Source organism: Sceloporus undulatus, chromosome 4 (genome assembly GCF_019175285.1).
Source record: "Sceloporus undulatus isolate JIND9_A2432 ecotype Alabama chromosome 4, SceUnd_v1.1, whole genome shotgun sequence".
NCBI lineage: Eukaryota > Metazoa > Chordata > Lepidosauria > Squamata > Phrynosomatidae > Sceloporus > Sceloporus undulatus.
Window position 1 is genome coordinate 75,607,023 of NC_056525.1, and position 24,390 is coordinate 75,631,412.

At 38.7% G+C, this 24,390-nt stretch overlaps 1 protein-coding gene across 8 annotated transcripts in view; it reads left to right on the forward strand.

Annotated features, from left to right (window-relative positions):
* MAST2 (microtubule associated serine/threonine kinase 2) overlaps window positions 1–22,590 on the forward strand; it is a 203,814-nt gene extending 181,224 nt beyond the window's left edge. For all 8 annotated transcript variants that reach the window (XM_042461735.1, XM_042461727.1, XM_042461728.1 and 5 more), the window contains 8 exons: window positions 443–597; window positions 1,583–1,884; window positions 2,952–3,167; window positions 11,216–11,442; window positions 12,664–12,786; window positions 15,368–15,504; window positions 15,958–16,145; window positions 17,125–22,590. In XM_042461735.1, coding sequence (XP_042317669.1) covers window positions 443–597; window positions 1,583–1,884; window positions 2,952–3,167; window positions 11,216–11,442; window positions 12,664–12,786; window positions 15,368–15,504; window positions 15,958–16,145; window positions 17,125–19,184 — 3,408 coding nt within the window. In that variant the 3' untranslated portion in view covers window positions 19,185–22,590. The remainder of the gene's footprint in view (window positions 1–442; window positions 598–1,582; window positions 1,885–2,951; window positions 3,168–11,215; window positions 11,443–12,663; window positions 12,787–15,367; window positions 15,505–15,957; window positions 16,146–17,124) is intronic.
* Window positions 22,591–24,390: the final 1,800 nt, after the last annotated feature.

Here is a 24,390-nt window from a genome sequence, read left to right on the forward strand (position 1 = left end):
ACTAGTTAGTAGTGTGTAGGACCCCTCCCCCCAATTTTATCTGGATTAAACTTATGTTCTAAGATTTTTTAGAAAAAAGACTGTCTTTGAACATGAAAATGCTACTGACTTGGCCATCCCTAGCATTAAAAGCTCTTGCAGTTTTCATATTAAAAATGCCTTTTGTAGCAGTATCTGGCTGACTTTTGCATAGTGAACAGAACATAGTAATCCTTGTTACTATGGCTCCTTTCCTTCCCCCTGACCAAGTTGTAGGTGCCACCATGTTTTTGTTACATGAAACTTGGAGGCAGAGAAAGGTGTTCAGATCCAATGTTTCTCTTTTTTTCTTCCCTTTTCTCTTTTTCGTTTTCACTTTCCTGTAATTCTGTAATATTCTGTGATTTAATAGTTTCCTAATGACCTCTTGACATGTTAACACACAGTTGGATTTTCCTTGTAGGTATACAGTAGCATGGAACGTCTTTCAATCCATGAAGAGAGAAGAACACCACCACCCACAAAGCGTAGCCTGAGTGAGGAAAAAGATGACAGAATAGATAGTCTTAGTGGCCTGAAGAGTCGTGATCGCAGCTGGGTGATTGGGTCTCCTGAAATGTGAGTTTAATATGCTTGTAAAGGAAATTCTAGAGGTGCTTTGACTCTTCTGTGTATCTTGTTTGGGTAGGAAATGCTTTTGAAAAAGATAGAAAAGGTCTCCATGCACAGATGTAATTTGTAATTTACTGCTGTTTCTTCTTTTTTCCCTTTTCATTTCTATTCCACTCCCACTTTCCGATGCTTAGAAAACAGCTTTCTTCTGATTTGTATATATTTGATAATAAAAAAAGAACTAAGTAAGTTTTATTTCTGAAATGAAATTCAGTTCAGTGTAAAAGAAAGCTGCCTATGATATTAGGAGGTCTAGACCATTTGAGAAATGGTTTCCCAGTCTTCTCTGTCTAGCCTATGTCAGTCCTGTCTCAACACTTCATTATGCCTGATTAACAAATGAAAACACAAGATTTTCTTGCCCTGTTCACAAGTTTCTTTAGGATGTATGTATGTATGTATGTATGTATTTAATAAGCTGACTTTCTCCTAAATTAGGCACAAGGCGGCTCACAAAAGAAAGTTAAAAAACAGTACAAATTTAAAAATACATTTAAAACATCACAATAATATAACAAATTCAAAAAATAAAACCATTAAAAACATAGAAAAGCAAACACCCAATAAGAAGCCTTCCTGGGTATAGTTACATATGAAAAGTCTGCAAGAAGAGAAAAGTTTTTGCTTGTCCTCTGAAGAAGAGCAGGGAGGGGGCTAACCTAGCCTAGCCCCTCGCAGCAGGGAGTTCCAAAGGATGGGAGCAGCCATTGAGAAGGTTTAACTTAATTAAAGTTTAATCTGACTTCTATTTTCTCTTATCATTTTTCCCTTTCTTCAGTTACTCTAAATAGGTTGTCATATTTGACTTTACTGTCATTGCACATCAAGAACAAGGGTTCTTATAGAAGTATTATAAAATATTAAGGATCTTACTATTCCAACTTCATTGAAAAATAAATTCATGGCAGTTTGTTCTGTTCTTTCCACACAGACTCCGTAAACATATTTCAGTGTCTGAATCCTCCCATACAGAGAGTGACTCCAGCCCACCACTTACTGTCCGTCGACGTTGTTCTGGGCTTCTCGATATGCCCCGCTTTGCTATTTCAACTGAGGAAGAAGGAAGAAAGAAATCATTGGATGGGACATTGCTGCCAGTCACACAGCCACGGGAGAGTCTTCCTCTTCCAATTCCAGAGCAACCGGTAGAACGAGAACTCCAGCTGGATGATGGAGATGGGCTAAAAACACCCTCTTCAGCTACTTCTAATATAAGCAGCTCAACACTGACAGGTACATACATGTGGTGATAGAATTCTTGTCTTTAAGCTGTGCTAAAATAATGCTTGTTCACATTTAGCCAATCTTCCTGTAATAATCCGTATACAAAGTAGAAAAACAAGATCTTACATTCTAGCTGAGTGAACAGTCCAGTCCTGTTAGATCCCTGTCCATAAGCTTAAAGGCATATTTGTTTTAATATTTGAAATTATTTCAATGAGCCACTTTTTTCAAGATTCCACAATTCCACAGAAAAAGTCTCATGTTATACCCATTAAAATCTTTTCTATCTTTCTGTTATCCATGTTAGAAATACTTAAACTTATAATGTCAGTATATAATGTAGATCCCCATATCTAGATGGTGTGGACAATTTGTTGCCTTTAACATAGCAGTTATAGGCTCGATGCAGACTGACACAAGGTCCGCATGCTGGATGCTGCGACTCCGTCCCCTCATGCCATGACACTGTGCAATGTTCTAGACGCCGCACAGTATCATGGTGTGGCCCTGGCACTGCATCTAGATAATGTAGTGCCAAAAGGGCGTTACAAAGCCGCGCCGGTGCAGCTCTGACGCCCTTTAGAGGGTACAAAAAGGAGCTGCATTTTGCGGCTTCCTTTTCTGCCCTCCGGAGGCCGGATCAGGGCCGTGGTGTGTGGTGGCCGCGACCCCGATCGGGCCGGTGAAGGGGTGGCTGCATCCCACTCCTTAGGGGCTGTTTGTTCACATTTCTTCCTGTTACTTGTTTCATCAGTTCTCCCCAATGTCTCAGACGTGTATTACTTTTCCACACTAAAATAATGTAGACTTAGTTTTATTCATTGGGGGAGATTGTCTTTCTTCAGTTTGATTATGCATCTTTTACTAGCAAAGAGAATGCTGGAAATTTTGTTGAGATTATATCACACCTAGTTAAATACATCTGTAAATAAGGCTTTGGGGCCTGGATTTGCTTCTGAGAAAAGTTGACTACTGGATTGTGTGTAAACATGTCTTTGATTTCATATATGTGCCTGCAGGGGAACAGGCTGTTAGGAATTCCCTATGGTTCTAATCTATTTTAATTGAAACTGTAGCTGGGAGCACTACAGATTTCTCTGAGCAACGTACTCGCAGTAATAGCAACGAGGGCCCAGAATTTACTTCTCCTAAAGCCACAAGTGACTTAGCAGTGCGACGAGCCCGACATAGATTACTCTCTGGTGAGTCGGGGGAAAAACGGACTTCACGGCCTGTCAATAAAGTGATTAAGTCAGCTTCAGCCACTGCTCTCTCCCTCCTAATTCCCTCAGGTAAGATATGAGGAAAAAAATCATTTGTGCAAGTCTTTTAGAGCACTTTTAAGCATCAAAAAACCCTCATGCTTTTATATCATCCTGTTTCTGCCAGAAATTGCTTTTTCCTAACAGCGAAGATATAATTTGTCATCTGAGGAAGTAGGCCAAGTCTCTGAAAGCTTATGCTACAACTTCTTTTGCACAAGTAGACTATAAGGTGCTACAACATCCCTTTGTATACTAATATTCCAGACTAACATGACTATCTCTGAATAATTTGTTATATAGGGCTATACTGGGCACTTTGATCTAATGATTGTTTTATTCTAATTAACATAAACTTCTTATTAATTACATTTACATCCCATCTTTATTTTGCTCAAGGCAGCAGTGATTGTTTGTTCCCCTTTTATAATAAAATTCCTTAAAGCACAGCTTGTTTAGTTGAAATCCATTCCAGTGATTTATGCACTGTGACCCTGCATTTATAATATCTCAGCAGGGTTGTTGATGACTGAGACATATGGTGGTATCTCATTCATAGGATCACCATAAGCTGAAGCTGATTTGACAGCAGTTAACAAGAAACAAGCTATGGCAGAATTCACTGTTTATGTCAACTAAATCAGGTTGTATTGGATCAACTCTTTCAGTACTATGTTCCAAATTTCTTAACATAAAAATGTTTGGATCAAACCTTTGCCCAACTAGTCTAGCATTCTGTTTCCCATAGTTGGTACATGGTAAACAATTGCATATTATGTCACGTAGAAGCTACCATTAGCCTAAGACTCATATCTTCCCCTACCCCTATGATTTTAAACTACAGATTCAGGTTTTATCCACCTACAAATAATAGTTTAATTCCAAGGAAGTGGTTTTCATACAGCACCTGTAATAGTAGGGACGAGTGCAAACAAATTGTTTGTTTGTTTGTTTTATATACCGCTATTCCAAAGATCATAGCGGTGAACAGCAAGTAAGCTAATTAGCAAGTAAGCTAAGGGTACTCATTTTAGCGACCTCGGAAGGATGCAAGCCTGAGTCGAGCTTGGGCCCTTTTGCTGGTCTTGAACTCGCAACCTTGTGGTTTTGAGTGAATGGCTGCAGTACAGGCATTTAACCACTGCGCCACCAGGGCTCCTTGGGGCTTAATCCAGACAACTGAAAGGCAGATTTGGGAATAGGGGTTGAGCCTGTGTAGAATGGGGTTACTTTCCTGAAGAGGCAGGTTCATAGCATGGGTGTTCTCTTGGAATCTTCCCTGAACTTTGATGCCCAGGTTTCAATAGCAGCCAGGAGTGCATTTGCACAGTTAAAGCTAGTGCATCAGCTTTACCTGTTTCTGGAAATGTCTGACCTGTGTCCATGATGGCACATACCTTGATTACATCCTATTTGGACTATTATAGTGCACTGCATGTGAGTCTGCCTTTGAAAAGTGCTCAGAAGCTCCATTGGCTCAAAGAACTACTGTCTGATTGTTAACTGGGACTGGCTACAAGGAACATATAACCCTCTTGTTGCATAAGCCCCACTGGGTGTTGATCTGTTTCTGGGCACAATTCTATATCTCCAGTTGAGGTTATTGAAGGACTATATCTGCCTATGTGAGTATGTCTGAGCTTTATGAGTTTCAGGAGACGATGTTCTCTGTGTCCCTTCACAGTCATGTTTGGTAGGAACAAGGGAAAGAGCCTTCTCTCTGGCTGCTCCCAAACTTTAGAACTCCCTCCCTTGAGAGGCTAGGATTGATACCTTCTTGCTCTCCTACCTGCATGTGAAAACTTTCCTATTCCATTAGGCTTTTAGAAATTTACCATAATGGGCTTTCAGTGATGCACTATTTTGTTGCTCTTTTAAGATTCTGACTTTTATTTGCAATTTTTTTTACTCTGTAGATTGTTTATATATAATTACTGATGTTTGTGCATATTTTCAATCTGCATTGGTTTTAATAATTTGTAAACTTGTAAGCCTCCTTGTGAGTCCCAGTATTGGGGTGAGATATAATATTTCATTTTATATTAATATTATTAGTGTTGTTAACTGCCCCCAAGGTCTTTGACTCATGGTAACCTGTGAATGAGACATCCCCAAGTCCCTCTGTCCTCAACATCTCTGCTCAAGTCCTACAGTCCCAGGTCTGTGTCTTCCCTGATTGAGTCTTAACCATCTGGCATGTGGTCTTCCTCTCTTTTTCTGGCCTCTACTTTTCTAGTCTTTTCTAATTATTCTTTTTTCATCATGATGTGGCTAAAGTATGGCAACTTCAATTTAGTCATCTTGGCTTCCAGACAGAGTTCTAACCTGTTCTAGAACCCATTTGCTTGTCTTCTTGGCTGTCCATGGTATTCCTAGTACTTTTCTCCAGCACTACATCTCAAAAGAGTTTTCTTTCTGCCAGGTTTTTCCCCTATCCAGCTCTCACACCTGTACATGCTAATGGAGAATGCAATGGCTTGGACAATCCTCGCTTTAATGTTCAGAGTTATGTCTTTACACTTTATGATCTTGTTCAATTCTTTCATAGTTGCCCTTCCCAATCCTAGTCTTTTTTGATTTCTTGATAGCAGTCTCCATTCTGATCAATATTTGAACCAATGTATAGGAATTGTTAGACTGTTTAAGTTTTCTCATTGTCTAGGGTAAATTCTTATAGATCTTCTGTGGTTATTTTTTTTAATGTTCAGCATTAATCTGATCTTGCCACTTTCCTCCTTTTAAAGTAATTGTTCCAGGTCTTTGTTCATTTCTGCTAGATGTATTGTGTCATCTGCGAATATTAGGTTGTTAAGGTTCCTTCCTCCTATCTTCACACCTCCTGCCTCTGAGTTTAAGCCTGCTCTATGTACTTTGTCTTCTGCATACAGGTTTAATAGATAGGGTGATAATATGCTGCCTAGCTTGACCCCTTTGCTGTTTGGGAACCATTCTGTTTCTCCATATTCTGTTCTGATGTCAGCTTCTTGTCCTGATATCAGGACTGTAAAATGTTTTGACACTCCCATTCCTCTTGGTAGGGCAAGCCATAGCTTTTCATGATACATGCAATCAAAGGTTTTGCTATGGTCAATAAAGTACATGCAGATTTTATTTTGGAATTCCCTGGTGCTCTCCAATATATGTTTGCAATGTAATCTCTAGTGCCTTTTCCTTTCCTAAAGCTTGCTTACACCTCTGGGATTTTTTGCTCCATCTGTGGTAGGAGTCTTTGCTGCAGAATTTTGAGCATGATTTGGCTTGCATGGGAAATTAGTGCGATGGTCCTGTAATTTCTACAATCCTTTGTGCCTCCTTTTTAATGGATAGGTGCTTTCAGTCTGTGGGACACTGCTTTGTTTTCCATATTAGTTGGCAGATTTTAGTTTAGTTAGAACTATACGTGAATCTGTCTGTGAACTGTAACAGTTCTATTGGGATGTCATTTGCTCCTGGTGATTAATTCTTTCCAATTGCTTTGAGAGTGTCTATTATTTTGCGTCCCAAAATTTGGGGTTCACTTTTATAAGTTTCTTCTTCTTGTGTGCCATTCAACATTTTTGTGAAATGTTAGTATTATTATTTTATTAAACTATGGTCAGTTCCAAAACAAGCTACAATCAAATAATAATACGGGCTTGTTTTAAATCAGCTATAGTGTTGATTTTAGCATATAAACCACCATACCTTTTTACACAAAACAGAAAACTAGGTTATCAAAATGAAACACGAAAGCATTCATGACCATTTGTGGGGAAGGTATCATACCAAGGGTTCACTGTTGGGCCATGATAGTCACTTTAAACCATGGTATACTGTGTTGAAATGTAGCTAGTGAATTTGTGCAACAAGTTTTCTGATCATTTAGCCAACCCAAGTCTAAAGTTCTTTACCCCTGTTATATAGGATTATCAACAATAAAAGGTAAAGAAAGTTCTATGCAGCACCATTGGAAGAAAGGGGACAGGGCTGCATGCTGCATTTTGTTGTATATGGTGTGGTGTAGCACTTTAATATTTTTATTGCCTTTTGCCTTGCAGCTGTCTAACAAAAATCATTGTGAAAATACCTGAAATAAATATTTCCTGCACTTTACAAATTAGGAAATTATGCAAGTCCTTGAAAATCATTATAATGGCCAGGCAGATACCTAAGCAGCTTGGGCTTCATTGTTTTTTGGGTATCTCCCATTAAGATTATAGTTCTTTTCTCATATTATTAAGGGGTTGTTCTGATATAATATTTTGAAACTAGGAAAGAGGCTTTTCGGTATGGTTCTTCCTATTTCCCCCCCAAGATACATCCAAGATCATCATAGACAAGTTACAGAAATGTGTCTACAGAAATGTTTTTAGCATTCATCTAGTTTATGTAAAATTTTGGTTTTGTATAGCCCAAGCTCTCCCCTTTTTCAGATGGAAAGTGAAGTGCTGTCCCCCTTTCCAATTAACATACCACCACTCTTCCTGGCCATAGCAGGAAGAGACGGTGGGCAGCAGCACTTCTGTACCCTCCCTGACATGGAAGGAGGAGGAAAGGACAAATGACACATAGGTAGCAGGCAAAACAGAAAGCAGCACAGTCTGGTCAGCAGTCGGCTATTTTTAAATGCTTTTGCTTCCAGGGGTCTTCGGAGTCTTCAGATCAAATGCACAGTTCTTTGGCTCCAGCAGGCATTCAAAAATGTCCAGACTTTGCATTGCTACCTCTCTTTCACTGGCATACAGGAGATTTTAGTAGTATAAATATGCTGTTACACTTCTATACCACACTGTATCAGAGAATCTCATCATGGTATACTATATCAACAATTTAAAACCCTTCCAGATTAAAAGCATAAATAAATGGCGCTCCCTCTCTGTTTGGAGATATTTGGGCTAAGCCTGTAGAGCTTCTGTCCTATTGCCTGGTTTCTTGTACCAGTTGCTGGACTTCGTGACTGTTGAAGTCCATTCCAGCTCCCCTGTTCTAGAATTCTTCTCCCCATGACTCATTCATGATGGATTTACACCATATCACTCCTGGTATACTGTTTGATTATCCACCGGATCGCATGTATATGTCTCCTTGGATATAATCTTTATTATATCTAGCCTCTTACTGGGCATGTTCCTTAGCTTGTTCCCGTCAAGTGAACTCCTACACTCTCCGGTAGGGTTTCATGGATGTCTCTTTCATCCCCCTGCCTGCAGTTCTGGCCATTTATGGCATGCCATGGTATCCTTGGTGCAAATTCTACAGGACATCATGGTATGGAATAACTTTCCCATGGGGATTTCTTTCAGCTTGACAGTGTTGAATACTTTTACTTTTATAACAGTGTGACTAGTCTTCTAGACGTCAGACCAGTCACTGCTATATTTTTTCTGACATTTTCATCAAGCACTTCATGTTTTCATGCTTGTAGCCTAAAACATTAGGTTTAGATGCAGCATGTGTTGTGTGTCACAGCAATTGAATCTTGTGATCTTCTCACAATTCCTTGTTGTCAGTGTATTGTTACGACTGACGAGGTACTATATCCTCCTCTCTGAAGTCCACCATAATTCCAGAAAATGTTACTGGAGCTCTTCTCCAGCTCAATGCCATTAGGCTCTCTCTGAACGGAATGGACTTCCCAGACATCCTACTGCCCATTTTTTAGTGCTGGCACTTTTTTTCCTGCCGCCTTTGCTTGTAATGCCCAACCATCTCTTTGCTGAACACCGATTGTCTATTTCACACTATGTTAAAAAGGACACTTAGCCCTAGACTACTTTAGCCTTCTAGGTTCTGTCTGTTGATGCCATAATCTTTCATATAATGGCTTTGACTGGCTTTATCAGGTCACTGCCCCTTTTCCCACTTTGAAGATTCCTTTATAGATAGTTTGATAGTTGTTTGACCTTTGGGTCAGTTTTAACTTGTATGGTTTTAATCCTCTATTAGATTTAATACCTTTTTAAGGCGGGGAGGGTACTACGGATTTGATATGTTTTGTATTTTTAACTTGTTAGCCGCCCTGATTGTTCTCAGAGGGGTGGGATACAAATAAAATTTATTATTATTATTATTATTATTATTATTATTACATCTTTTTTTTTTTGAGGGCTTGTCACGACTTGTGAAGTCTCACATTGTTACAAGTCTATTGCACTTCATGTTGGCATACATTTATCTCTTTAGAGCAAATAGTGTTTGTATACCATATCATCTTGTTTTCAGTATTTGTCTATTCATATAACCACTGGCAGTTGTCAGTTTCTTCTGCCATCACGCCACCTACCTGCTGGATAGCTATTGGCTTAAATCTCCATTGCCAACAAACCTGTGCCCTCTGCTGTCTAGGTCAGAGGTTTTTCTCTTGAGCTTAGTTTTACACCAGCCATTCCATTTACGAATTCTGCTTTTCGTCTGATGTTTTCAGCTTATAAGTCGAACAAATAGGGTGGTAACCTTGCCTGACCCCTTTGCCTATTGGGAACCATTCTCTGAATTCTGTTCTGATGGTGGCCTCTTGTTCTTGGTACAGATTTCTGGCCTTTGAGTGTGTGCCATAGTTTTTTGTGAGCTATACATTCAAATGCTTTGCCATGGTATGTTTGCCATGTGATCCCTGGTGCCTCTTCCTTTCCTGAATCTCAATTGCATCTCTGGAATTTCTCTCTTCATGTGTGGTTGGAGTCTATGCTGCAGAAAGCTTGAGCATAATTTTGCTTGCATGTGAGGTTAATACTATGGTCCTATAGTTGCTGCAGTCTTTGTATCTCCTTTCTTGTGGATTGGGATATATATTGAGAGTTTCCAGTCTCTTGGCCACCTCTTAGTTTTCCATGTTTGCTGGCAAATTTTAGTTAACACTAGAGTTGCTTCTGTCTTAGTTCATAGTAGCAATTCAGTTGGGATATCATCTAGTGATTTACCCCTTGCGATTTCTCTTATTTCAGCTTCTACTTCACTTTTTAGAATTTGGGGTTCGTCTTTATATCATTCCTCATTCCATGTGTCATTCATTTTCTCATCTCTTTTACATAACTCTTCTGTGTATTGTCTCCAACGTCTCTTTATTTTTTCTTGATCTTGTATTACAGTTGGCCCTTCTTATACACGGATTTTTTATGCACGGATTTAAGCATACACGGTTTGAAAATGTTCCAAAAAAGTATAAATTTACCTTGATTTTCCATTTTTTATAAGGGACACCATTTTGCTATGTCATTATATGTAATGGGACTTGAGCATACACGGATTTTGTTATACACGGGGGATCTTGGAACCAAACCCCAGTGTATAACAAGGGTCCACTGTATGTCCCTTTTTGTAATAGAGCATCATGGCCTTTGATTTGAACTTCCCTTTAATTTTCCAGATTCTTTTGACTAAGTCTCTCATTCTTCCCTCTTTGTTCTTGCTTTCTGTTTCTTTGCACGTGTCATTATAATAGTTCTCCTTATCCCTGCGCACCAGACGTTGCACAGTTGCCTTCATGTTTCTAGTTTTGTTCCTATCTCCCTTTGCTTTTGCCTCTCACCTTTCTTACACTACGTGAATTATTTTGTCTGCTATCTATTGTTTTCTCTCTTCCTTTTTGGCCATTGTAACTGATTTTCTGCATACTTCCTTGATTATGTCCTTGGCTTCTGACAACACAGCAACACAGGATTTCAAGCTAATCATTGGCAATTGGAATGCTAAAGTCGGCAGCAAAGAAAAATTGAAAACAATAGGAAGATTCGGACTAGGTATAAAAAATAAAGCAGGGGAGCATCTGATAGAATTTTGTGAGGCAAGTAATCTATTCATTGCAAATACCTGCTTCATGCAACCAGACAGGAGACTATACACATGGACATCACCAGATGGCCAACACAAAAATCAAATGGATTGCATAATTGGAAACAGAAGATGGAGAAGCTCCATCCTCATGGCCAAAACCAGACCAGGTGCTGATTATGGCACAAACCATGAACTGCTTATGACAAAAATCAGATGATTGACTGCTTTTGGTTAAATTCTGGTGTTTTTTTTTTTTTAAATTTAAGTGTTTTATAGGGGGGAAAGTCATAGCTCAAATTTTGGTATTCCTTTTCTTTTTCATGTAGAGCATCATACATGTTCTCCACTGGCCAGTCCAATGTCACCCCATTCTCTCTCCTCCAACCCATCTTCAAGAGACTCATCTCCAAGTCGAGATTTTTCTCCTGCTGTTATGAACCCTAAACCACCAATCATCATCCACCGTGCTGGGAAGAAATATGGCTTCACACTTCGTGCCATCAGAGTTTATATGGGGAACAGTGATATCTACACTGTGCATCACATGGTCTGGGTATGTTTATGCTTACTTGATTTCACTCAGTCACTATATGACATAGTTGTATAGATTGATTTGGAATTAAAGGAACATTTAATAATCAAAGCATAATAAAATTCCCTGTTTTTACCCAGACATCTTCTTGGAATCACTTCAGGAATAGCAACTCCTTTCCGTGGACATAAATGTATATGTGTGTAGGGAGTGTTCTCTATCAGCATTGTAACCTGTAGGTTAATTACATTTAATTCCTTCTGAGCTATGTTGACAATGATGGTCTGCTTCAGATCATCTCTTTCCCTTAGGATTTTTCACACATCTGCTTGGACTTGATTAGATGTCTTAAAGCATCACTGTCTACTCACTGAATTGACTAGGGATTTGAGATTCTGCTCAGCTGTGAGTTATACAAGTGGCTTATTATTGTGCACTGTTTCTCCTTCATCCCTGTCCTCGGTCAGCCTGTCTTGTACATTTGCTTTCTTTTTTAAGTACATGGAGTTGTTTGCCTCAGCCATTCCCCACAACTAATGTTTCCCATTTTTAATTGAGCAGTAACTCACAGGTAGAAGAGAAAAGGGATGTGAAAGCATGCCCCAATTTCCCTGTAGATATCACTTAGTTTTCTTCATTTATAAGGAGATTATTGTTTGAATCTAATTATTACTGATACAGTAATAATGTGGAGTAGTATAATTGTTTTTGTAAATATATCTCTAATCCTTATTCCATTTGACCTTGACAAGGACTCTAAGTGTAACTTTAATGAAGCAATGTCACGTGGCACAAATTCAACTCTGTCATTACTGGGGTTGTTTTCATTGTTGCAATCAACTGTTTAACTATTTTTGACTCATAAATGTTTCCAACCATTTGCATTGAAAAATAAATGATAACAGTGTATGGACACAACAAATTCTTTTTCTACGTAACAGAGCTCAGGTCCAAGCCCTGATGTTCCTGGCTAAAGGGCCCTAGGTCTAAAGACTAGGAAAGCCCTCTGTCTGAGATCCAGAGTGTATCTGCTAGATGAACAAGTGGCATAGTTTGATATGAAGAAGTGTTATTATGAATTACAAAGAAATTAAACTGCCAATAAATATTGCAGCAACTCGTGACATAATGTTCTGGAGTATATACTAGCCAGAATGCTTTGTGTATGGAAACAAGGAACAACACTCATAATGGCAGATACCTCTGTTTTGAAATTAACAATTTTTCATATCTTATTGACAGCATGTTGAGGAAGGTGGACCTGCTAGTGAGGCAGGTCTTCGAGAAGGAGACTTGATCACCCATGTGAATGGAGAACCTGTTCATGGATTGGTTCATACTGAAGTGGTGGAGTTGGTCCTGAAGGTACAGAAACTGCATGTTTTTGGTGACAAGTGTAATGTGCTTAAAGATTAAGTTAATGCTTAAGTTAAAGGGCATTCTTGGGTGCCTTGGGGGTTGCACCAAGATGTGTTTTCCTCATTGGAAGTGCAGGTTGCACAGAGAACCTTTTGCCAAGATACAAAAATTAGCTGCAATCCCAACTGAACAGAAGTAACCTAGCCATAGGTACTCATGTTCTGGTAACCTCCAGGCAGATTGTTGGAATATATTGTGAGTGAAGGCTGACTTTGAAGAAATTTTGGAAACTGGAGTTCACAGTACTGTAGACATTTCCCAGGTAAATGTCTACTGTTACATTGCTAATTGGATCTTGGAGTTTTGATTCTTTCATGCCAGTTGGTGCTTTGTTAGCTGCCATGGCTTTCAGGCTATTTCTGGATTCAGTTCAAAGGGCTATTTTTGGCCTGTAAAGATTCTTTACAACTTGAACCTAAGGTGCTTGAAGAATTAAGCACCAAATGTATGCCTATCTGTACCTTAAGATCTTCAGCAACTCTATTCACTATCATCCCCATCATCTGTAGTGTAGAGAGGAAAGGCTTTCTGAGTGGTGGTGCCCTGAATTTAAAATGCTTTCCTAGTCATTTGGACAAAGTCCTGTTAAACTTAGTTTATGTTGGTAGAATTCAAAGACATAGCCATGTTAGTCTGAATCAGTATGCGAAGGGATCTTGTAGCACCTTTGAAACTGAGAGAAAGAAGATTGTAGCATAAACCTTTGTAGACTTCATCATATGCATGGAGTCAAGAGAATGAGCAAGTGAAAGCACCTGTTGGCAAGACCTTGCCACAAACCCAGATGCCAAATCTGCCCACACGTTTACTTGGGAAATGTCATCACAGGACCTAATAACATCACCCACAATTAATAGTACTTTCATTTGCTAATCCTCTGTCAGCAATGTCCTTCAGCACTGTACACTGGGCAAACAGGTCAGTCTCTTTGCCAGAAGATAAATGGACATAAGTCACATTAGGAATATCACTTATAGAACACTTCAGTCTTCCTGAGCATTTCATCATGGACCTCTGAAGAGCAGTCCTGGTGGTAATGGGGACATACAAAAGAAGGTTGGAAAGAGAAACAGCAGAAATGGAATATATTCACAAATTCTAGTCCACTGATAGTGGGTTGAAGAGAGGCAATGGTTTCCCGGCACACTACACATATTATAACACCAGTTAACACCCCAGCCTCATGAATGCTCTCTTGGACAGATTACCACATCTTCTTTCTGGTTTCTAGCCAGCATCACACTATGTTCCAATAGTTCCCTCCACTAGTCATATGATTATCTACTCAATTCTGGTTTAGACAACATCTTCCCTTCTGTCTTTGTTCCCCCAATGACTATCTTAAAACTGAACTTGTCACCTCAATATCATACCCCCAACTTTTGCATTTCTGTTGTTATTCACATATGTAACCAGTTCACTCATAGCTATAAAGTTATTTTACTAGACATTTCACTCCATGCTGCTGTTGAAATAGACTTAAGTCTACAACAGCTTACGCTCCCATAACAACAGGCAGAAAGGACACGTTGTTTTTAAAGTTTCCAGCGATTTAAAATGTAATGTATTGTGATAGAAAATGATATTACCTAAAATATTTCTTGAATTTTGTTCTAAATTTTAAGTTTAGCTGTATATGTTTTTTCATAGATTGTGAGCAATATTTTGCTGTGATTGATCTTAGGAACTTTCCATATTGGTTATTTCTGTCACAATAAATAAGCAGTTGTTTCTTTTATGTGGGAGTTCCATGTGTTTTCCTTTAAATAAGTATTTCTGATTCAGGGATATTGCATTTCCATACTACTGAAATAACAATATCTTTTTGCTTTAGAAATGCTTTTTGGTGATTGGAATTTCGATTACTTTTTTTATTAAAATAAGAATTATAGGAATCTATTCAGTTGTGATGACATCACAGCTGACTCATGGCAAGTTTCTTCTTCGACTTGCTTGTGTTCTTCATAGCAGAGTTATTTGACAAAAGTAAAACATGCATGGGAAATGCATTGGTGCAAATTCTTTTGGAACCAATCGCCTGAAAAATTGCTTAGGATCTTAATAAACAGCTCTATTTTTTACACAATTATGGTTTCTGTTTGGTGCCAGTTCTTTAGAGGAAGAAAGAATGTGAAACATAAAAGCAAATAGGAATGTTAGATTTGGAAAGACCTCCTTTACATAATTTCTAGCACAAAACTATTAGTAGTAGATGTGTTCTAATTTACTTGACTCCCTGCTGTGCTTACAAAGCTTATGTTGGAAAAATAAAAAATCACAAAATTAGAGCTCTCTGAATCTGTCATTCAACTAGAAGAATCGTTGTTTAATCAGTGAGATGAGAAATCGAAGAAGTGCCTCTAGCACCATTTTCTAAAGACAAAATAAATATTGGAAAGGGAGAAAAAGAATTAATCAGGGAAATTTAAGACAACCGGTGATAGACTGGCATTTCCCTTAGTTTAACGTGCAGCTACTCAGAAGGGATGAATAAAGATATTAGAATGTGTATTTTTCTTGCTGGCAGAGTGGGAATAAAGTATCCATATCTACTACACCTTTTGAGAATACATCAATCAAAGTTGGGCCAGCTCGGAAAGCAAGCCACAAATCAAAGATGGCAAGAAGGAACAAAAAGAGTAAAACAAAAGATGGACAAGAAAGGTGAGTGATGTTTTTCCATGGAAAATTAAATTGTCCCTTAATGATAGTTACCAAAATAATAGTTGGAAATAAACTTCTGTCAGCATACTTTTTTTTTACAAAGCAAACATTATGAAGAATAAGTGAATCACAATTTTAAGAACTGTGGGTTGGATCCATAGTTTGGTGAGCAATGTTATTAATTATAGAACAGAGTTTCTCAGATTTCTCTTCTGTTTGCATCCTTTAAAGTCTGCTGGGGTGGGAGTTGTTAAGAATTACTCAAAACAACATGGAGGTATCAGAGAAATTGTCTTTGGTCTTCCTCACTTCCCTTTACAGAAATTTCTGTTGAATCCCTGCCTCATCCATAAATGGCAAGGTCTCATTCCAGTTAGAAAGACACTTTCCAGTTTGGATCTGGTTCTTCCTTTCTTTTAACCAATGATCATTTTTCACTTTCTACTTTTCCAGTAAGAAGAAGAGCTCTCTGTTCAGAAAAATCGCTAAGCAGGCATCTCTGCTTCATACCAGTAGAAGTTTATCCTCTCTTAACCGTTCTTTATCATCTGGGGAAAGTGTTCCTGGTTCACCAACTCACAACCTCTCCCCTCGTTCACCAACCCAGAGCTACCGTTCTACTCCTGAGTCCACACATTCAGGTAGAATCTGGTAGTATTGAGGTATTTTCTCAGACATGGTGGTGTACAGCAGGCATAGGTAATAGATTATTAGGATATTTATAGTGACTCAAGAATGCACTAGAAGATGTAAAAGAGTTTGAGTGATGCAAATCAATTTACCTCAGTGTATGGGACACAAGTAGCACAAATTATATGTGGTATAGAAACAATTAGATAAACTTAACAAGCAAGAAGTATCTGGACAGTATTGGGATCAGGAGGAAATTAGATTGTTGAAACCAGGTAAACATATACAGTGAATTTAGGGGAAGAGAGATAGTTTAATAATTTTTGAAAAGAAGCACAGTTCTATAATGTTTGGGAAATGGGGATTGGTGTACATTTATTTTTATATAGTATTTTATGTAATGGAATTTGACAAGCAGGAATATGTATGTAGGCTAATTTTGCATCAAGGTATCTTACCAAGGAAATTATATAAAATTATATATAAGACAACTATCTTAAGCAAAAGCTTTTCTTAATAGCAGGATGTAAGTTTTAGAATAGAAATAACTCAATTACATAAATGAATTAATTAATTAATAAGCAGAAACCTGAGAAGCAACTGAAAATAATTTTGAAAGACTTGAAATAACATGTTCAGCATGAGTAAACAAATTGGCCCCTAAACCAAACCTAGAACATTGTAACTATTTTTCTTAAAAGTAACTTTCCTGGACTCCTAAAGGTATGCACAGCTGACAAGATGCAACTCTGAATTCTGGAGTTACAAAAACAGTGCCAGGCAAACATGCTATAACAGCAGTGCTGCTGGGTGGGACAGATTGTCATTAACTGGAACCTGATAACTTTCTGTTGACCAGATTCCTGCCAGTGCAAGGTTTCAACAGGCCATTAATCTGCCATGTAACATGCATATTATAACAATTCCTAATGCTTTTCAAATTTCTTGGCATGTTTGGTGTATCATGTTCTCTTTTTCTGATATTTACAGTGGGTGGAAACTCCTCTCAAAGCAGTTCGCCTAGTTCCAGTGTTCCCAACTCTCCCGCTAGTTCAGGACATATCCGGCCTAGCTCTTTGCATGGATTAGCACCAAAGCTTCAACGGCAGTATCGCTCCCCAAGACGTAAATCTGCAGGGAACATTCCTCTCTCACCACTAGCACATACTCCTTCACCAACACCACAGTCCACATCACCTCAGCGCTCCCCTTCCCCTTTACCAGGACATTCAGTTGGCAGTTCAAGCATCATACAATCTTTCCCTGTAAAATTACACTCTTCTCCACCTCTTGTTCGACAAATTTCAAGGCCCAAGAGTGCTGAACCACCAAGATCCCCTCTGTTGAAGAGAGTTCAATCAGCTGAAAAACTAACCTCTTCACTGTCCTCATCAGAAAAAAAGCTGGCCTCTTCACGCAAGCACAGCCTTGATATTTCCCATTCCGAATTCAAAAAGGAAATGCTCCAGAGAGATCCAGGTCTCCAAAGTTGGCAAGAATCAATTAATGAAACAACTGGAGGTAAAGTTGGACTTGCAGAAAAGGGAATGCTCCAAAAACCTTCCCGAAAACTAGGGGCCATTCGGCAAGATAGGGTGGAGAGAAGAGAGTCTCTACAGAAGCAAGAGGCCATCACAGAAGTGGATTCTTCTGAAGATGAAACTGACGAAGGGTCAGAAGATAGTCAAGATGGGAAAAGAGTGGATAGGCCACCCTTCAGCAGAGACCACCAAGTTTCTGATTCGTTCACTGAGGATATGAAGCTTTCCTCCAAGTTGGAAAGCAAAGACAGTATGGAGGAAGAGACTTTCCTTCCTGAGGAACCAAAAGCTAATAATTTGCAGAATAGGACAAAACAACAACAACCAAAGGATATTACAGGGACACCACTACTGGATGTAGAGACATCACAGTCTGAGATTGTTTTGAGGACTTCACCCACAGAAAAACCTGGTGGCTGTGAAACAATTAAGTTAGTATCAAAAGCTGAAATAACATCAATATCTATTGAAGGCAATAAAATCAGTGATATCGAATATGCTAAAGATCCTAAAAAACCTGTGATTATCCAGGAAAGCATAGATTGTCCAGAGCATGTGAAGTGCCTACCACTGAGCTCCGTGCAGGTTGGTCAAGGTGACTGCATAGGGTTGGCACATGACAAAGATAAAGTGAAGAAATCTGCTTCTGAAGAATCCACTTACATATTATCTCACAAATCTATGCCTTTGTTAGCACTTTCTTCTACTTGCACAAGTAGCACAAGCTCTCTTCCACTACTAAGCCAAAAAGACTGTAAAGATACACCTCAGAAACAGGAACACCTATCTACCCAAGAAAGTCCCAGGATTTGGAATTGGGCAAACAGTGGTGAAATGTCTGCACAAAGAGCCTCTGATTCTGAAGAACTGCAAGTAAAACCTAGGGTAGCAATTTCAAAACAAAAAGATCAGTCAAATCATAAAACCTTAAGTTGTTCTACAGGTGATCCAGTCTGCGCATTTGAAAGTGGAAAAGCCCCCTGGCCAGCTCATTTAATAACCAATGCAAAAGACTTGTTGGGCTCAGAAAGCTCCAACATGTCTGGCTCAAGAGTACTGGAAAAAACAAAAGAGGAATTCCCTCAAGAGAAACTATTTTGTAAGAAAAAGAGTGTGTCCAAGCAAGGAATAGAGGAGACACTAAGAGAGAGTTCAAATCCAGAAACAGCCAAAACATTCAGCATTGGTGATCTCATTGAGGTATGTAGTACACACACCAAGTCAGAAGGCACAACAATGTACTGGAAATCAGGCTACCCATTAGGAACAGAAAAGGGGACGCACCCTGGCAGTTCTAATGAAATTTTGGAGGCTAAGTGTCAAATACTTCCACCTGAAGATCAGACAGATGGCACTGTGCAACTGAGCATGGGGGTTTCTTCTGGACCAGATGGCTGTCGGAGTTCTAAAAAGGAGATTACTCCGATGCCAGGAAAAATGAGAGATGCTAGAAGTCATTTACAGACAAAAGACCTGTCGTCAGAAGGAGATGTTGTAAAGAAAACATAGCATCTCTGCATTCAGAAAGAAATACAGCATTAATAGAACGTAACTATAAAGCAGAAAACCTGTACATCTATTTTTTGTAGGTTTGTGTTTTCACACTCTTGCCTTTTTTCATTCTTGCAATTCTATTTTTGTACACAGCATTTGTCATTTGATGCCTCTTAACAGGGTATCTTTAAAGAAAAATTACAAACTGGTTTGCAAATGTTCTCTTCCCTCACCCTTTAAAAAATGCTCTTATTCTGGAGTCTCCTGTACATTGTCTTCCCTTTGAGCTTTTTGAGAACATACACTTTGAAAATAAGGCTCACTTGAGAAGGATATCTTTTCACCCTGAGTTCCAAATTTTAATCATTGTGACTTAAATTTTAGGTCACTTCTTTACATTGACAGGGATCTAGAACAACGCCTTTGACAGACTCCGTTGAAATATTTTCTGTCATTGCATGCCTTTTTTCATACATATCGTAGTCTTCAAAGGGAGCCTTGTATATCAATTTGTGCAATGAGGCAGTATTCCTTTAAAAAAAATCTGTTAAGTGAAATGTCAAACTTTCATTTTGCATGTGATTTTTTAAAAAAAATTGCTTTAAAATAAGCACGATGTTCCATCATAAACTTTTTTTTAAAGAATTTTTAATGCTTGTGGCCTTATCAGCCTTACTTTGCTCAGAGTAGGCAATTACCTAAAGTGGTACAGGTGGTAACAGTTAGCTCTTAGTAAAGTAGCATCCTGAACTGCCTCACTGAGAAGTTACTGGAGGAAGTGAGCCTCTAAGATTATCCACATCCATCTTGTGCAGGATAGCTAGCTACTGGTTGAAGCAAGTAACAGTTGACAAAGAGTCCTGATTTGACTTCATTGGTAGAAACTGATCTTCACTGATCAGTCAGGAAAAGGCTAAGACAAACCACTGTAAGTGAGTAGAAAAAATCCTCTTGTCCCCTGTGTCACTTTTCCAATTGTAAGCTTACAATTGACTGGCCCCTAATTACAAATGAATGATACATTTGCTGTGATTTATATTTCTCTCTGTTACTCTGTTGCTTAATTCATCTATTTTGTTTCTAAAATGCTGTTATCTATGCAACCTTTGGAAAACTCAACATCGATTAGTGCTTTTTTAAAAAGCTGCCTCAATCTATAATACTACACTGATACATAGACAAATAGGTATACTGTACATATACACAGCTAAGCAGTAGATGAAGCATTTCATATCTTTTCTTTATTCAACCTCATTACAATGTATAGGCAAAAGTGGCTACTTACACAAACCCCATAATTCTTGTGAATTGAACCTATGCCCTCTGTATGTGTGTGAGCAGAGAATGTAATAATTTGTATAGTCTGCTGTTCTATATAGACAAGAAGTGATCACATGGCAACTGTAATAGCTCCCTAGGGCAAGAGCTACAGTTAATTACAGTGTAGCTTCATTAATCTGCCATGTTTCTGATATAAAACCTTCTGCTGCTCCGATTCGCCTTGCAAAGGCTGTATGTACTTTTTGATTGGGAAGTTGATCTTAAATTTGCTGTCCTCACATTTCAATAACCTTTTGTTTCTTCCTTGAACTTCCTGAGTCCCCCCTCCCCCCGGCCCATAAATTACTCTATACCTAATTCTCAATTATTTGGTTTCAGTTTTGGACCAACATTTTTTTTTATTTGGGATTCTTTTTACATTAACCACTGTGTTTACGTGTGTGTGTGTGTGTGTACATATACATATATACTGTACACACGTGTGCATGTGTAATTTTGTCTCTCTGTGTGTGTTGTAAAGCTGTAAAAGAAGATCCACTGATTTTCTTGTATAGTAGTCCTGATACTTCAGTATTCAGAGTTTCGACAGTAAAAGTTCCCACAGACAAAATACACAAACCTCCTTAATCCTGCCAACAGCACAGAAGAGTGAACTTTAATGTATTGGCATCTACGCCTCTGTCTTAACTGCCTTTTCTCACACTTTGCTGCATTGAACTCCCAGCAAAGGCAGTTGGGATGTGAATACATCAGACTCATTTTTAAAAAGCGAATTGTTTTTCATAGGTGGGTTGCATAGCCATTCAAACTTCTTACCAATTTAGATAATGGAAAAATATTAGATGCCGTGTTGTGACACAGTATGGATTTGAGTGCTTTGGATAAATAGTATGATATACCCTGTAGCACCTATGTGCATAGATACCCAAAGGATTTGTTTCTCTAGTTTAGCCAAATAAACCATATTGGGCCACCTCATTTATTTATGTATTATAAATATGTTACATAGATGTTGCCGTGTGTTTATCTGATAGGAAGCCTCTAGCCTCCAAGAGCCTTTATTTGTCACCACTACTTGGTAGATTCCTTTAAATCTGGGCCTCCTTTAGTAAAATTCATGGCTAGAGAAAGTTCCATTCTAACCCCAAGTTAATAAATCAGATTTAAACACTTAAATGCAAAAGTTCTGACAATCATAATGTTACAGAGGGCAAAATTTAAGATGTTTAGAGCACTTAAATCCGTTAAGCCTAATAGGAGGTGGTGTGTAATGGGCCATTTGAATTCATGTTATTAACATGCTGAGAGGAATACAGGTGACAGTGTGACTGTTTATACTCCAGTTAAGGCACCCAGTCCATACATAGTGATACAGCTAGTTCAGCCCTTTATTACCATTGTGTTGCATGAATGGAAATTCTGGTTCAATAGAATGCAAATGTAGCCATCTTACCATATTGCTTTCTCAGTTTCTCATATTTTAGTTTGTATGTCTAGAATTCATTTATTTTCCTCATAGAACCTTTAAACTTTAAGTATCCAGGTGATGCATTCCTCAGCAATATTTTATACCATTAAATGGTGCATCTAAGACCATCAGACTGATATTTAGTGTAAATATTAGATTTTAGCATTGCTAAAAGCCCATCCTTAAGGAAGAATGTCCAAAACTTTATTGTGCTACAAAAGGGTACATATCATTGACCAGGGTAAGGGGAATGACCTGTGGGTTATTTTTTTTTCTTCATTAGCACTGAATTATGGTGTGACATTTTACATTTTAGTTTGTTTGTTTTTTTCCCTTTGGGAAGGGGTGAAGTCTTTCTCCAGTTTTATCTTTACTGGACATGAAGAATGGTGCCGTATTTCCAGTAGATGATTTTACAGCTGTGTGTGTGTTTACAATTGTGTTTTGATTTTTGTTATTTTGGAGACCGCGAGCACAGCTTTCACGCTGGGTCCCAGTTTCAAGCTGGTGCCACTCAGCACCTGGCTAGCGGATGATGATGTGGGATATAAGTGTTTTTAGAAACTTGAACAATTACCACGTAAGAGAGGTGCAATAATTTTTATTCTTGTTGTACCTGCATGTTGATGTTCAAATATTCTTCTGAAATACACTTCATTTTTTTTACATAAACCTGTGTCCAGCTCTTGACTGAATTCTGTTTCTTTTGATGTTTTCCTATGAAAACACGTGACAAGCTTAATGGACCTTGGCACTGTGGGTTCACATAGATAACCATTTATCAGCTGCTGCCAATTTCTTTTTGATATCTTGGATTGGGCACTGTTTTCTCTTTCTCTATGGGCTTTGGAGGTATGCTGTTTAAAGGATGCATGTATCCTAAGAGGCCAAAAGCCACACCAGAGGCCACACTAAGGACTGGAGTGCATCTTTGGCGTGGCCTCTGGCCTCTTAAGATGTGTGTGTCATTTAAACAGCATGCCTCCAAAGTGCCCTGAAGCAGCTTTATTTTGGCCTGTCTGTTCAGGCCTTATGTTGATAACTTTACACTTGGTGAGTGCTCACCAGAATTTATTCTGTATCTTCCATGGAAACTATAGTTCAGCATATGACTGCTTTTGTGTCTTATTGTACATACTACCAAGCTGAGAAGATACCCATGGGTATAATTGATTCCTTTTTATTTTAACAATCTCCCTATGCTTACCACTGGTGTACAGTCTTCAGATTATACACATAGACAAGGGAAGGGTATTCTACAGAAGAAATAAGTGCAGACATAGAAAAATTTGAAGACAAGGCAGTGTGGGAGCCTCCATTATGTACCTCCAAGGTTATTCCACAGTGATACCATTTGGAAGACTCCAGCCCTGCATTTCACACAGGAAAAGTGAGGAGGCAGCAGCTTGTTAAGGAGTGAAGAGAGAAGAGCTGCCATTCTTCCACATAAAGCACAGCCTGGAGACTTGTAACAGGATACTGGACCCCAGCCTACACGAACAGTAAATCTCACCTCCAGGTACTGTATAATGAGAATTGTCATTCCAGTTTTCAAATGGCTTGGAATTCACTTTTCTAAAATAATATTTAAATGAGCTTCAGAGGTTTTTTTTTAAACTGCTAGAGAAGAAAAGCAGCTGTTTGTATGTAAAACTACTAAGACATACAGCCTCTGCCTACAGTTAAAAAGCCATCTCCTTTCCACAGGGAGCCAGATGGCTTCTCCTCCAGCCACCTCTAGCCATTAACCTTTAACTGGGTACTGTCTGTGAGATATATATATATATATATATATACACACACACACACACACACACACACCAGTATACCCCATTTAACAAAGCAGATGTGTTCCAGCAAACTTTTTATTCAGAACTAACATATGCAGATGTGAAATGAAACAATTAGGACAGGTAAGCCTTGCAGAAGTAAACAAAACCACTTTGAATCTGCTAGAGACCATTTGAAAGTTTCTTCCAAAATGTATCCTGGGATGATCTTTATTCTTTCAGCAGCCTCCACTTTTCTTACAATTTCCATTTTGGTGGCAAAACTTAGAGATCTATGCTTTTTCAACACGCTAGGGTAGCTGGTGAGGCAAGCTAATCTACTTTCCCCTTGTCTTTCTGTTTTGGTCTTTTCATATGCTCAGTAAGGGGCTCTGGAGGCAACTGTTTACTTTGCCTGTTGTATGTAAGAACATATAGCTATAGCTGGATGACCTAGAGTGGAATCCCATTCTTTCCCAGGTCACTTTATTGCATTGTTTCTTGCAGGCATGCTTCTGCAACCCAGTGCCGAAAGTCTGTCTTTCTCCAGTCCTCCTTCACTATCCTCCCAATGCCAGTGCTACATAAAAGAACAACATCCAGCTAGATCAAAGACAAGAATGGGGGTGGGGGTTAACTGAGGTGTGCCTATACTGCATTTAATAGGCCTCCTCACTGATATTTATGCATGCTGTACTCCAAC